The 16342-nt window shown below is 40.9% G+C and overlaps 1 protein-coding gene across 4 annotated transcripts in view; it reads right to left on the bottom strand.

Moving 5' to 3' along the window:
* Cobl (cordon-bleu WH2 repeat protein) overlaps nucleotides 1–16342 on the bottom strand; it is a 244038-nt gene that overhangs the window by 70705 nt on the left and 156991 nt on the right. For all 4 annotated transcript variants that reach the window (XM_055623924.1, XM_055623926.1, XM_055623925.1 and 1 more), the window contains one exon: nucleotides 2204–2342. In XM_055623924.1, the coding sequence (XP_055479899.1) occupies nucleotides 2204–2342 (139 nt within the window). The remainder of the gene's footprint in view (nucleotides 1–2203; nucleotides 2343–16342) is intronic.

Below are 16342 nucleotides of genomic sequence, written 5' to 3'. Positions count from 1 at the left end.
TGCTGTCTTCTGTGGGACATTGTTAATATCGTCTTAATTCATGGATTCTTCCCATGAAGGGGGGTGGGTGGGAAATTCATCTTCTCATTACCCACAAGACCTTGTCTACCAGCCCTTGCCTTCAAAGGGCAACATCATATTTAGAAAGAAAGGGATTCTGGCTTTCTTGTCCGCACAAACAAGTTATAGACCAGGTCAGAGAAAGTATGGAGAACTGCCACCATCCACACCTCTTTGCAATGTCTTTCAATGAAGGGATGTTAGTACAGTTTTTAGTTTCAGACATCTGTCTCACATTTTTGCTGGCCTCTATGGGCACCAGTTGATCTCTTGTCCAGCATGGGCCCAGGCACAGGGACTATGAGTCTTTCCTGCACTGGAAGTGGGGTGTTGGGTTTGGAGGCTGCCTTAACAAATCCTATGATAATTAAAGTCAGTACTTTAAAAAGTTCCACAATTTCTCTCTTAAAAGTGAGATGTTTGTCCATTTATAAAAGGGAAGGAGAGAGCTTAGAGGGAGGAAAGGGCTCTAATCATGAAATTAGAAAGTACAGCTCAAATGAACTGGCAATATTGTTTCTTTAAAAGTTGTTTTTATCCTGTCCGTCTATCTATCTATCTATCTATCTATCTATCTATCTATCTATCTATCTATCTATCTATCTATCTATCTATCTATCTATGTCTATCGTGTGTATGTATGTGTATGTGTGTGTGTACATGTACACAGGTCAGGGCACGAGTGGCATGTGGACATCAAAGCTCAACCTGTGGAAGTTCTCTCCTTTTACATGTAGGTTCCAAGGATCAAACTAGAGTGTTAGGCTTGGTGGCAGGAGTCTTTATCTTTGAACCACCTCTCCAGCCCACGTTTTTCATTCTGATATAGTCCTCTGAGAAATGGGATGAACTGATGTGAAAAACAGGTTATTACTTTTTAGGATAATTGATTCTCAGGATGCCAGGCATTAAAGGTAAAGTAGCAACTAAAGTGAAAAATGCTGACAAACGGCCAACTCACCCTTATTAAAATTTCAAGACTTGACAATGTAACCATTTACATTTGGGAGTGTTGTCCCTTTAGGGTCACAGACCCTTTGTCAATGAAGAAACAATGAGCTGCCTGAAGCCATGAATGGGCAAGGTTGCCTCCTGGCTTCAATCAGGGCTCTGATGGAACTTTTAATGATGGGAATCTCAGTAAGTAAATCGAATGCTGCAGTCTTCTAATCCCTTCTCTGCAAAGGCTAGCTGCACTCCTACTATAGTGAAAGAGTGGATACTAAAGAATTTTAAAATGGGCCTGGGAAGTCCAGCCCTTCTCATATTCCCCCATGATCTACAGCACACAGGGTATGGTTTAATGACCTCATAGATTACACCTTGCTTACAGATGTCAGGACTCCATCCTGGTTCTTTTGAGTTCTCTTCTCTCTACAATGGGGCTTTACTAATGCATGAATGGTATATAAACTGGGACTATTTTCAAATAGGAATGCACAGGCTGATCTCCAAATGCTCAGAACCAGATGTGTTTTAGATTTCAGATTTTTCTAATTTTAAAATATTTGCACATACATGATGAGGTATCTTGGGGATGGAACTCCAGTCTAAATATGAAATTCATTTATAATTCATATGAACCTTATATACAGAGCTGAAGGTAATTTTATGTAACTTTTAAATAATTTTGTTCATGAAACCCAGCTCCATGGTACAGGTTTTTCTACTTCTGGCATCATGTTGATGCTCAAACAATTTCAGATTCTGAAGAATTTCAGATGTCATACATTCAAATTAGGAATGTACATCTTCTATGTACCATGAGTGGCCTAAGATGTCTTTCAAATGACAATGACAAACACTTCTTCAAACAGCTTCTTCAGACATTCTCCAGTCAGAGAGACACATGCCACGGCCACACACATGAGCTCTGTTTGTCACTTTCTCCTGGGGTTCTGGGTTCTTTAACCACAAGCCACCCTCACCACCATCTTTCACCTCCTCAACACCTTCTGCAGTATAAATAAGATAGCAAGGAAAGTCAGAGCTAATCATTTCCAGACTTTTCTTTAGCATACATGTTTTCTGGGTTAATGTAATTAACAAGGACTCCACTGCCAGGGTTAACAATAGCGCTAAAGACCTGAGTGTTAAAGCAGGCATCCCAGAGACATGCACAGAGCAGGCCACACTCACTCACCCATGGTGCTCTTCCTGTTCTCTTCCTTATCCTCTTTGCGGTTGGGGACCACAGGACTTGGTGGGGGTGGCTGTGGTGGAGGAGGAGCTGGTGCCCTCCTCTTCTTCTTCTGCAGATCAGCTTGTGAGCTGAGGGAGGCCTAGGAAGCATAAAGAACAGCAAGGATTAGTTGGCATGTAAGAGGCAATCCATACGTAGAATGCATGCATGCATGCATGCATGTATGTATGTATGCACACATGGCCATGAAAGGAGAGCTGTCATACTGCTTGTCCAGTTCTGGTTCTCTCAAGCAGGTGTGGTCTTTCACACTTCGGTGTGCATCTGACGTGGCAGAATGATGCCTGCAAGTTCCCTACCTCCCTAGTCTGTACAACAAGTGCCCATTTTCTAGGCATTCTGAAGACTTGTTAACTTCCTTAGAGTATGAGTGAGAAAATGACCTTGTCCTTACTGAAGTACAAGAGATAGCTTCTTCATTCTGGAATAGGATCAGGGCAGTGTAGATCAAAGTTCATGTCCCTTTCTGCTTCTTCACGAGGACATCCCAGAATAGCCAGGACCAGCATGAGCCACATTATGCCCCCTCTGCTTCTAGGCTCACAATGAAGCATCTCTGTATGAGGCCCTTAGACCAAGATATAGGATATCAATCTCCCATCCAGAACAGAATTCCAGCTGTGGCTCAGAGATGATGACAATGAAATCCTAACAGTAACAACAGCTCCCTAGGCAGATATCACTGGTGAAAGTAAAACCTGATTTTGTCTGTAACCCACTGATTGCAGTTCCTTGAGTCGGAGGACTCTATTCTCTCCCCTTCCTCCTCGCACTCAAAGTTGTCATTTGTTCATTCTCACTTGATTGGAATTCATCTAAAAGGAAAGGCCTAGGTACAGAGCATAACTTCACTCTTTTCCTGTCTTCAGTTCTAGCCAAATCCTGTCCAACCATTAGTAGACCTTTCCAGGGCTGGAGACCGTAGTACATTAGGTCTCATCTGGGTGTTCTCTGGCTTAGTGATTCCAGCATGCATCAAGAGCACTAGAATATAGTATCAATACAGCAACATGCTACAAAAAAAAAAAAAAACACTTTTCTTGATTAGAAGTGTGTATATATAAAACATTTATAAATTTTATCAGTAATACACATTTATTTTAAAAAATTTAAAATGTATATGCAAACAAAGGCTAGAAAAATCATTTGTTTAGATTAAGTACTAATAGTACTAACAGTTGCCATATTTTTTTTTTTTTCTAATTTTCAGTCTTCTCTTTTAAAAGTGATGCCTTTTTATTTCCTGGTACTATAATATACCACAACAGTCTCCTATGTTTTCAAAGTTCTTTAGTATACTTTGCATAAAAAGAGGGCCAAACATAAACTCAAAACAGCCCTTTGAAGCTTAGTTGTCAGTGAATCTTGGTGAGCACCTCCACTCTATTCCTTTAGAATTCACTGCTTCACCATAGAGTACAGTTCCTATGAGCTCTTGATTGGCATATGCGAAAGAGTTCAGTCTTTCTGTTCCAGAAGATGGGGGCTTAGTTCTTATACACACAGAGAGCGGGGTGATTTTTCTTCTCCATTGTGCCCCTGAAACTGCAACCCAAGACTTCAATCATCATCCACTATCTAGCTCCTCAATAGTCCATCCTCATCAACAGGTTGTTTCTTTACCTGAAGGCAACAGTGGTTCAAAATTCTTAAACAGAACACAAGCAGTTCTTAAGGTTTCCCCTGTGCCCAGCTCTGAAGGAGAAGCACCACACCGCCCTCCTGCCTCCTGCCTGGGGTAACTGACTTGTGACCTAACTCTCTTTTCCTAGCTGAACTTCCAGGAAATTCGCTTTTTTAATACTCTGTTGGTTTCCTGTTTATGGAACAAGCTGTACATGAAAATGTTTGAACCTAAAAGCATTCCAATCTTAAAATGTCTTTATTCTAAATCATTCTACGTGGGTACAGAGGACAAAACCAATTATGAAATACAGGAAACGTCCAGGCCAGCCGATTCCTAGTCTGCCCATGTGCCCACAGGGTACCAACCTCACGGAGGCTCAGTCTTCAGTATGCTTTTGGCTTCCCTGCTGCGGACCTGCAGTGCTCACTCACCTTTGCACCCAGACATTCCACGCTGTAGCACGGCATGCTCTTTTCACGCTTCTCTGAGTTATTTGTACTCCTGCAACCTGCAGAATTTTCTAGTTTTACCCTGCAGCCTTTTCTTACTTTTATTCTCCCTCTCTGAAAATGGAGGAAATCAGTTGAACATGGAGGACTGTGAACCAATTGTTCTTGTTTTCTTTCCCCCCTTCTAGTGCTCATGCTTCTTTCTTGGAAATTTCCTTTATTTGACTCCCCGCCCTTGTTGAATGTTCAAGTATGCTGCAGCATATTTAATTTCCAAGATATCTATGTATTTTAAAACCAGCAATATGGTCTTCTTTCTTGGGTATATTTTCACTTTCTCCTTGACAGCATTACATATATAACATTTTTATTTTCATGATTTTTAATTTATTTCATCACATACATATGTATATATTTACATTTAATTTTCATTGTCCAGATATCAGAAGTCTTTGTAGATTCATCCTTAAACATACCATGTATATAATTCTGTTGTAAAGGATATTTTTCCATTATTTTTTTTAATTTTTAATTATACTTTATATCCTTTGTATCCCCCCTCTAGTTCCCTCCCTCCTCCCCTCCCAAACACTCCCTTCTTTCCCCTTCTCCACACACTTCCCTCCCCAAGTCCACTGGTAGGGGAGGGTTTCTTTTTCTTCCTTCTGATCCTAGTCTGTTAGGTCTTATCAGGAGTGGCTGCACTGTCTTCCTCATGATTTTTAACTGTACCTGTTGTTATTTTCCTATGCGTCTCTCTCTCTCCCCACCAGCTCTCCTTCTATGCCCACATCTGTCTCTTATAATTTCATTTTAACTTGCCTTCAAATATCTGTATTCCTTGGCTGACTGCTTACAATATATTGCTTTGGAGGGGAGAGTCCGTTCATGTACTTACAAGATTCCCTGGAGCATCTGGGCAGAAATCTGGTTAGCTGACAGGAAAAAGTTACACATATCTACCTGTGCATATTTTCTAAGTCAGCCATACCCACACAGAAGGGGTCTCAGGTGTTCTTCCTAAAGCTGGGCTCTTAGGGTGCAAAATCCAACAGGAGAAGAAGGCCCTGAGCCCTCTTACACTACGTGGAGCACACTGTCTGGTACTGACTTAGCCATGTCTGATGTCTGGAGCTATCCTTTTGAGGCTGGGAGCATGGCTGCCTGGGAGAAAGGATCACATGGTCTCCATGCTCAGCTATGTAACAGTCGGTTGCATTTTGTACTCTTGGGTGCAGTGGAGTCTGCCCCCAATTCGCTAGCCTAGTGGGGTTCTGGGCCTGTCTGATGCCTGTGCTACTCCTAGAAGCCAATATTTATCTTCTCCCACTTTGCCAAGTGTTTATCATAGCACCTTCTGAAAGCCATCATTCTTTCACTCCTTATTGTCTAAAATTATTTAAAAATAATTTAAAAATATTTTAAATTCATTTTAATGGGGTTTCAAAAGGAGAGACATTAATTTGTTTTATAAGCCATATTTTTATTTTCAGATTTACTGAAGTACACTTGATAAGTAAACATTACATATATTTGAGGTGCTGAAATTGATGGTTTGCTATATGGATAGATTATAAAACAACCACAAGCTACTTAATACATATATACTCTCACATGCTTACTGTTATATTATGTTCAGATTTTCTTTCCCCCTCCCTCCATCACCTTATCCTGTATGTACACTTTCAAGTGTTTTCTTGACTGTTGCTCAGTTGAACAGATGAGGCATCAGGAAGTAGGACTCTTGCCTTTAGATGAATGTTGAAAGTATGTTTTTTTATTATTATTATTTTTACAAACTACCTTTCTCAGAACACTCTCAAGTTTCTTTCCCCAACCTTCGTCTTTTCCTTTCTTCTTCTGGATTTCCATTGAGTATATTGTCTTAGCTTCTCAAATAAAGATGTAAAATTCAGGGTTAAAACTAGAGTACAAAGTTATGTATCCCAATTTAAAAATGGGATTACATATCCTAATTTAAAATTTTCAATAGTAGGTGGAAGAATATGAAGCCCTGGTCCTTGTTCTGTAGAAGCAGCCTGCAAAGCAAAGATTCAATGAGAATGCCTGTGATCAGCTAGGAGGTTGCAGCACCTGGACTACTCAAGCAGGAACACCCAGATTAATGTGAAGTAAGAGAGATAATATATCTGAAGTACTGCATCACTTTCCCAAAGGCCATGACAGCTCAGCTGTCCGTTGGGAGGAAGGAGAAGGAAAACATAAGGCCACTCTCCAGATTTTAAGAAGGGTTGCTTAGGCAGGCACTGGCTCTGTCTGAAGCGACAGGATGGCTCTTTAAGGAGCCAATGTCATTTGGATGTGGGTAGGTGGCAAAATTTAAAGACTTGTCATTCCAGAGCTCAGAGACCTGGTGTTGCCACCAATGCAGGCTGGCACAGTGTGGCACTATCAGGAGTGCCAGGTTACAGATTATTCATGGGGATTGTCTAAAAGAGTGTGAAGGGCATGAGGCTGCATTCAGCATGGCTCAATTTGTTTTGGTCACATTTGACTGGGAATGGCTGGGAGCAATTCAGTTCTGTACCTGGAGAGTTAACAACCAAGGGAGCCTTGAGACTGATTGCAATGTCAGAGAACTGCAGTACCACAGACAAACACCAGAGGGAGAAGAAATTATAAGCTACTTGAAAAAAAGAAATCACAAACATTCTGTCTGGAAATGAGGCCAGAGAAAATTCAAACACAAGCAAAGTTTCAGATCTGTCCCAAGGTCGGCAGATAGACTTACTACCCTGATGAACCATAAAATGCTATGCTTTAAGGTCTAGGAGAATGAGTGTTTTGGTTTTTTTGTTTTGTTTTGTTTTTGTTTTTTTGGTTTTTTTTTTTTTTAGTTAGTTTGTTTGTTTTCCTTTTTCTAAATGTACAATTTACAATAAGAAATAAAAATAAAAACCTACGCCAAAAAGCCAGAAAACTATCCTGAAAAAAAGCAACAAATTACATCTCTAGAAAACAGTCCCAAAGAAATAGAAATTGATGAGCTGAAAAAGTTAAAAGTAATTATCTTGATAGAGTTCGATGAATTATAACAGGACAGACAGATGAGTAAGCGACATAAGAAAAACAGTATGAGAGCAAGTTAAAAGATCAACCTGGAGACAAAACCCAGGAACGAGAGAGAAAGTGCTGGAACTAGAGAATAAAACAAAGCTAAAAAGTCAATCAGGGGTTTACCCAGTAAACCTAATCAGACAGAAGAAAGATTCTGCAAACTCCAGGACATATCACTAGAAACTACTGAGTCAGGGGACTTCCTAAGAAAGAAGGAAGACAATTCCTCCCGGTGGTGAGACAACACCACCGGGAGCAATTTATATATCGCAGAAGAGAAGAGAGGGAAGGGGTAGAGAGCTGCTTATTTGGAGAAATAACAACCAACATCACCCTCCATAAAAATTCAAGTAGATCAAAGGATTTCAAATGAAACTGAGAGAGGAAGTGCCCTCCAGGTCCTGTTCCTTTTTGGGATGCTATTAGTAGTTGATAGCTGCTGGAGGAGGGAAAATTCTTCTTCTTAACGTATTGCCACTGGTAGGTTCCCCATGCTCCAGCGGCTGCCCCCACACACTTGCACATATGGACAGCACTAATTGGACTTAGTAGATTATCAACAAAACAAAACAAAACAAAACATGAAATTGGGAGCAGGCCATGTTGGGGATAATTTATGGAGTGTTTAAGGATGGAAATGGGGGAATATGTGACAATGTTTCCTTGTATATGTATATAAAATTATCAAGAATAGGAATGAATGTTAATATAAAAATGATGCAATGGGAACAGGACAGGAGCCTACCACAGAAGGCCTCTGAAAGACTCTGCCCAGCAGGGTATTGAAGCAGAAGCTGAGACTCATAGCCAAAGTTTGGGCAGAGGGCAGGGAATCTTATGAAAGAAGGAAGAGACAGAAAGACCAGGAGGGGACAGGAGTTCCACAAAGAGAACAACAGAACCAAAAAATCTGGGCCCAGGAGTCTTTTCTGAGACTGATACTCCAACCATGGACCATTCATGGAGATAACATAGAACCCCTCCACAGATGTAGCTCATGGCAGTTCAGTCTCCACATGGGTTCCCTAATAATGGGAACAGACAAGGGCTGTCTCTGACATGAACTCAGTGGCCTGCTCTTTGAGCACCTTCCCCTGAGTGGGGGCAGCCTTACCAGGCCACAGAGGAAGACAATGTAGCCAATCTTGATGAGCCCTAAACTAGGGTCAGATGGAAGGGGAGGAGGACCTCCCCTATCAGTGGGCTTGGGAAGGGGCATGGAAGGAGAAGAGGGAGGGTGAGATTGGGAGGGGATGAGGGAGGGGGCTACAGCTGGGACACAAAGTGAATACATTGTAATAAATAAAGAAAAAAAAAAAAGAAAAACGATGCAATGATTATAAAAACATATGATAGCTCCTCAAATAATTAAAACAGAATTACCATATAATCCATGGCCTTATTTTTCTGTATACATTAAACTCTAAAAATAAGATTCTAGTAGAATTTCAAATAAAAATGTGTATACTCATATTTATTGTATCATTGTTTCAAACAGCCAAGATTCATGGGCAACCTAAATTTCTGATGATGACTGTATATATTATATAAAGTACATTCAGCCTTAAGAAATAAGAAACTTACTATTTCCCACTTCTTACATAAAATTCCATTCACTCTGCCCATCAGTTGTAAGAGCTGGAGGGGGCGGAACTCTACAAGGAGAGCAACAGAACAAGATAATTTGAACACAGGGAACTTCCCAGAGACTCATACTCCAACCAAGGACTATTCATGGAGATAACCTAGAACTCCTGCACAGATGTAGCCCATGGCAGTTCAGTGTCCAAGTGTGTTACACAGTAATGGGAAGAGGGACTGCCTCTGACATAATCTGATTGGCCTGCTCTTTGATCACCTCCCCCTGAGGGGGGAGCAGCCTTACCAGGCCACGGTAGAGGACAATGCAGCCAATTTTGATGAGAACTGATAGACTAAGATCAGAAAGGAGAGGAGAACCTCCCCTATCAGTGGACTTGGGGAGTGGCATGCATGCAGAAAGGGGAGGGTGGGATCGGGAGGGGAGGAGGGAGGGGCTTATGGGGGGATACAAAATGAATAAAGTGTAATTAATAAAAAATTGAAAAATAAATATATTTATATTGGGGGAAAATGAGATAACTCCAGTTTAAGAAGTAGAACAGCCCCTTTGGAGCATGAAGGAGCTTCTGGAAGTCTAGAGTCACTTGTGGTGAAGAAGACTCACACATTCCTTCCAAAGAGCACGAGGCACCAGCAGTCCTCCAAATCTGCTGCAGCCATGCTGGTAAACGAAGGTCCCAGGGGAAAACAAAAAGAAATAAGAAACTATAAAGTATGTTACAATATAGATGAACCTTTGGAAGAGTCTGTTATGTAAAACATGCCAGTCATAAAAACATAATTCATATTTCCATTTACATGGAACATCTAAAAGCCCAAACTCTAAATCATGAAAAACAGAACGGTGTATGGTGGGGGGAGGGGGCATAGGGGATAAGGAAAGGGAGAGGTAAAGTGGTTATAAAGTATAACTATCCAAGATGGAAAAGTTTGAGATCTGTGCAGGATGCATATATCTCAATTTTGTACAATGTTCCTGAATTTATGATATGTACCTGCTTGTCTGTATATACAGAATGTATGTATGTATGTATGTATGTATGTATGTATGTATGTATGTATGTATGTGTGTGTTCATGAAGGTGCCTGGGAAAGCCAGAAGAGGGCTGGGAGCTCCAGGAACTGGTGTTACAGGCAGCCATAAGCTGCCTGATATGAGTGCTGAAAATTGATTGTGGGTCTTCCATAAGAGCAGCTTGCCCTCTTGCCTGCCAAGCCTCACTAGTGTATGCTTACGGCTGATGAAGACTGTACTTTTGTGGTTTTGTTTTATCACATTAATAATATAAAGAATCCTTATTAGATGGTTAGCTCACACTGAGTTTGTAAAATACCACCAGCACATTTTCAAACATGCACAGCAAACCTTGCAATGTTTCTGCAGATGTCAGCTATGGTACAGTACTCTGAATTCCAAGGCATTTCTAGGCCTCCATTGCATTGGTGGTATGGTGAGACAAAAACATGCCGGAGCTGCAGCTTCCTTGGACCCAGCTGATGGGGGATCCTTTAGGTAATTGTTTGGCCTTTGGCAGTAATTCCGTTCTCCACTGACGTTGTTGCTGCTAACATTGAAAGCCATAAAGCCTCTTGGACATGGACTTCTTCCTGTAGGCTTAGAGTAGCCCACTCATTAATTGTTGTTGTTCAGCACTGTGGGTTTGCCTACCTATACTATTTTCTAGCCCATGTATCCTAGTATTTATTTATTTTCTTATGTTTTATTCTGAGATTGGGGTCCCCCTCTGGAGCTTAGGCTGTCTAGAACTTGGTCTATGTGAATCCACTTTAAACCTCCTGTATCAGCTTGCAGAGTACTAGGATAATAGAGATGAGCAACCATGTTCTGCTTCTCAACCACTTCTTCAAACACAGTGAGACTTTTCTACATGACATTATTTTTACTCACTTCTTCAATTAATCAGCAAGAAGTTGCTGAGTCATTGCTCTGAGACTGAATCTACAATAGATCCAATATACATATTCTCTCCAAGGAGAGAGGAAGAAAGGTGATTTTAAAACATTTGTATTTCCTAGGCTTGAAATGCTCTCCCGAACTGTGATTTGGGAGCCCTATTTGGGGTGTGGATTTTTTTCCCGTGACCCATACTGGTTAACAGAAGGTCTCCATGCTTCCAGTGATGTCTGTATAGCGGTAATTTCGAGAATTGTGCTGCACGCCCGCAGTAAGTTAGAATTAATTAGGAGACGGGAACAGGAAAATAATTCAGGCTTACCCAATTTGGAAAAGCAATTTCACCTGCTGAAAGACAGTTCCTGCTCCCTCATTTCAGATTTGGAGAAGCATTAAAGCCCAGAGCCTCTGACAAAGCTCCCTCACGCCACTACTGGAGTGCTTCTGCAGAGCCAATCACACCCACTCAGCTAGCACTTGTGGAACAGCAGGTGCCTTCCAGGCCCAGGCCACTTGTAGTAAGCTAATTAAGGCACTGTGCTAGCAAAGGGGTTGGCAAGGTCTGAGGCCCTCCAATAATAAAGATAAGTCCTAATGGGCAAAGGAGTTTTTGTGAAGCGTTTGGAGGCTTAACATGCTCAAACAAAGGCTTTCAGTAGAAGGTTTATAGACTTCAAGAAAACATGAACAATGGCAGCCACAGACAATTATTAGACATTTATTGAAGTTGTCAAGTGTATCTCACAGGACCATGTCAAGACCCTTTCTGAAGGGTCTTTCTTAAATTTTCTAATTTAAAAATATTTATCATTATTGTGTGTATAGGAGGTATATGACATGTGTGGAGGCACGTGTGTGCTATGGAACACTTAGTGAGATCAAGAGACGGCTACAGTAGTGTTGCTTTTCTCTCTCCATTTTGACCCGCTGAGTCATCTCACCAGCCCATGTCTTTAATTTACAGAAACAGAAACTGAGGTTTAAGAAAAGTAACTTGCCCTTGCTTATATAGCTAGGAAGTAGGCAACACTGGTATTCAGCCTTTAATGGGCATACAACAGAATGTCTTTGGCTATTTCTTTATATTGTCTATCTGGCTAGGTGGGAATGGCTCAGGGGTAAATACCTGCAGCTGGAATGGAACTCCGTCTTCCAATGATATGGCAAGCAACTGTAACCCACTAATGTTCTTAAGGTCCCATGTGGTAAACATCTGCTGACTGGACACCTTACCAAGCAGTTTGTTCTTGAAACTTTGGCTTTAGAAACATTTAAAATTCTAATACTCTCAGTAGGGCACTGTTTGAGGAATGTACAACACAAGCCCCAGTTCCGATTGTTCTGTGGAGCGTGCTCCTTTCCTGTCTGGAACCAGGAGCTGCATCTTGTTATACACTAAATGCTGTGCAACTTCCCTACCTGCTCATATGTTGAAGACGTCAGCCCCAATGTGATGGTATTAGGCTGGAGGTTGGGACTTTAGTGTGAGTACGTTATGGTGGTGGAGCCCTCATGGACTGCATCAGTGCCCTTTATAAAACTTCAGATCCAAGAATGCCCTCTAGATAGCCTACCAGGAAATGACCCAGCAAGAAGATAGATCTCAGACAACCAGGAAGGGGTCCCTCATTCTGGAGTTCAGACTTTCTAGCTTTCAAAATTATGAGAAATAAATGGCTGTAGTCCAAGTACATTTGGTATGGCAGTGGAGGGTGCATTGGGCTTCTTAGTCTTAGAAAATACTCCCTCCTTTGGGCCTCTTTTGTTACTTAGTATCTTGATCTCATTGTGCCAATTATATATAGAACCAGACTCAAGGTCAGAGAGTATTTCAGGGGTAGGAGGTGTTAATTAAAAGATGATAAATATGGATTCTCACTATGAGACACACAGCTTCATGCTTCTCACCTTGACCCCTGAACTTTTCTAGGGTATTGAATTTTAAGGGGACTTTATACAAGGTAACTAAATGCACATAAGTTGTCTTCTATGAGACTATGTAGCTTTTATTTCTACCCAAGAATCCTGGTGGCTTGAATGAGAATGGCCTCTATAGGCTCATATATTTACATACTCAGTTATCTATCGGGAGTGGCAGCCACTATTTGAAAGGGTTAGGATGAGTAGCCTTGTTGGAGGAAGTGTGTCATTGGTGGTAGGCTTTGAGTTTTTCAAAGGCCCAAGCCAGGCCCAGTGGCTGTCCCTTCTTGCTTCCCATGGATCCAGATATAGAACTTTTAGCTACTTCTCCAGTACCATGCCTGCCTGCATGCCTCCATGTTTCCCACCATGATAATAATGGATTAAACCTCTGAAACTGTAAGCAAGCCCCAATTAAATGCTTTCTCTTATAAGAGTTTCCTTAGTCATGGTGTCTCTTCTTAGCAATAGAACACTAGGACAGGTGCATTCATAAGGGGAGTAAAAACATTCCTTTGGGTCGCATGTTTAACAAAGTTCTGAAGAACAATGGATTTAAGGGTCCATTTACATTGTGAAATAGAATGGGTACCATCAGACTTCCATTTTTGTGCTTTCTCATCTTTTCATCCATTCACCCATCTGTCCATTCACCCATGCACAATTGTGCTTGGTGTCAAGAAAAGCACAAAAGGAAAAGGCTAAAAGAGTGCAATGGGGGTGGAGGGGAAAGGGAAATGAGACATAGTTTTATAAGGCTAGTTTCATTTATGGAAGATGAAAAAGACTAGAGATGCTTGGTTACTAACACTGCACCATGTGCCTGACAACTTACTATGAAGAAAAATATCCTTTAGAGTAAAACTGACATTAAAGGTGACCCATTTTGCCAAATTCAGTTTCATAAAAGTTATATGAGTTTTAATCTTCAACAGATATTGGTACCTATTCACGGGTTCATCAGAATAAGTGAAAAGCATTGTATATATGTATATATAACACAATTTGAATAATTACCATTTCTGTGTGTGTGTGTGTGTGTGTGTGTGTGTGTGTGTGTGTGTGTGTAGAATGGAACTGTTCGTTCACATGCTTACAGGATGACATCATATAAAAATTCCTTTAAATACTTGTGTACCCTAAGATTATGTCTGCAAACATTATGAGACAGAACATCCAGGGAAAGCCTGATATGATATGGGTGCCTGACATGAAGGTAAGCCAGTCTGCCAAGATTAGAGGTCTGTGTCTACTGGGCAAACAGCATTGAATAAGCCACATAAAACAGAAATGGTACCTGCCTCTTCCGGTCCATGTGAAGACCAAATGGGAAATATAGAGAACAGAGGATGCTTGAGGTCGTTGATACAGACTTCTTAGCCTCAATCTTGGCTCTTGCCTAACCAAGAACAGCCAGCCTAGTGGGAACCTGGAACCCCAAAGGCACCTCAGCACCAATACCTTAAGTCAAGATTCCTAAGGGAACACAGGGTTCTCAGAGGCCAATATTTGTCTCTCTACTTTGGTTACCTGAGCTTAACACATTGATAACACTATTCTATAGAACAATGTGTATTCAGTTGTTTTCTTTAATGGTCTCTATTTGATGTAAAGAGAATCTTCTTTGATTAAGTATAGCAATAGCTATGCTTATCTGTAGGCGTAAGGATAAACTTTATATTTTAGATAAGGAGTTATACTGGTTTAGCAAAATGGCAACAATTACCTTCTAAAATTCATGACCTCACTATTCCTGGGAAGTTGGCTAGGTCTCTAGTACCAGACAGAATTTCTTTCCTGTTGAGTGGGCCATAAGTCCAACTAGATAACTGTTGGTTGCCATCAATATGTGAGTGCCACTCACTGCACCTTTATAGCTATCCTGATATTTCGGCCCCTATGTAGTTCATAGCTATCACAACTGTATAGGGTTATTAGTTACTTCCCTCCATTAGCAGATTGCAGAATATTTTCTGATACCATGGGAGCTAGACCACAGAAAGGAGGCTATCTGGCTAGATGGAGCTCAAATCATCCAAGTTCTGTGTCTGAAGTGGTGTCTTCAGCAGTGGGTGCTTACCTTTGTCTTCTGAGAGGCAACCAAGGATAACCACAATACTTTATATTGCTTTATATTTTAGGAGTCACTGGAGCTACCCTGACCAACTGCTAGAAAGGAGGTTTACACGGTTAAGGGCAGGCTCAATGCCCAGCAGTTGAAGGCAAACACAAAACGAACTCAATGTCATTTTTGGAGTTTGTTTGTTTCACATTGCTTTGGGCATTAAAAAAATACTTATTTGACTTTTCCTTGTATGTTACAGTTTCTGGTTTTGTATTTTTGTTTTGTTTTCTCTCTGTGTGTCTCATGCTATTTGTTTTAATTCACTTAAATTCTTTTTATTTGCCTGTTTTCTAAAAAAAAGAGAAGAGAAAGTGTGGAGTTGAATAGGTGGGGAGTTGGACATGATCTGGGAGGAACTGAGGGAGCAGAAACTGTGATAAGAATATACTGTATGAAAGAAAATATTTTCAATTAAAAAAAAGATGTGTGTGTGTGTGTGTGTGTGTGTGTGTGTGTGTGTGTGTGTGTTTGGGTCTAAGGTTTTTGGTAGTTTACAGTTCTTGTGGGTAGTACTGCCAGTCCAGGTGGCATAACTTCCTTCCTTTAGGATTCTCTCTCATTGTCTCTCTCATTGTCTCTCTCTTTATGTCTCTGTCTGTCTCTCTCATACACACAAATATACACACACAGACACCTAGGTGCTATTTGTTCCTCCTCCCTACTTCTCGTTTTGTATTGTCCCTCCCCAAGTTAGAGTCTCACTCTTCCTCCCCATTTTCCCATTTCCCACTTCATAAGCCCCAATGAATACATCTATAGTACAGCTCCCCCACCTACAGTTGAGGAAATATCAAGGAAGAGGGGACAGAAAGATTGTAAGAGCCAGAATACCAGGAAGTCTGCTGCAAAACTATCTCTCCTAGAAATGGCTGTGTAAAACAAGAACAGAACACTTGCAGTATCAGCAGGCATGCTAACTTGGAAGGAAGTATATCTCTCTGAGTTCCCTAAACAAGAACTACAAGCAACTAATGATTGCTGAGGGAGAAGAATTAGTCTCTCTCAGGGATGAGCCCCTTAATTTGTTATCAAGTACAAAGCAGTCACGCAAGAAAAACAGACTCAGAAGGTTGTATTTATATATTTGTGCGTATTCACACATACTTACATGTAACAATAATTTTAAAAAGAGGCTATCAATTTGAGAATGAGAAAGGGAAGATGAAAGAATTTGGAGGAAGGGGATTTTGAAGAAACTGGAAGAAAGCTCTCAGGGAAAAGTGATGTAATTATATTTTAATTAAAAGTGTATTTAAAAAGAAGGAAAATCACTGTAAAAGAGAAACAAGGTTGGAACCAGCCTGCCTGGGCTGTGACCTACTTCTATGTGCCTTGACTTCCTGATTTTAAGTAGGATCATGAC

The sequence above is a fragment of the Psammomys obesus genome, unplaced genomic scaffold, assembly GCF_907164565.1.
Source record: "Psammomys obesus unplaced genomic scaffold, mPsaObe1.curated_primary_1811, whole genome shotgun sequence".
NCBI lineage: Eukaryota > Metazoa > Chordata > Mammalia > Rodentia > Muridae > Psammomys > Psammomys obesus.
Note: the sequence above shows the minus strand (reverse complement) of the source record. Positions and strands in the feature narration are given on the sequence as shown.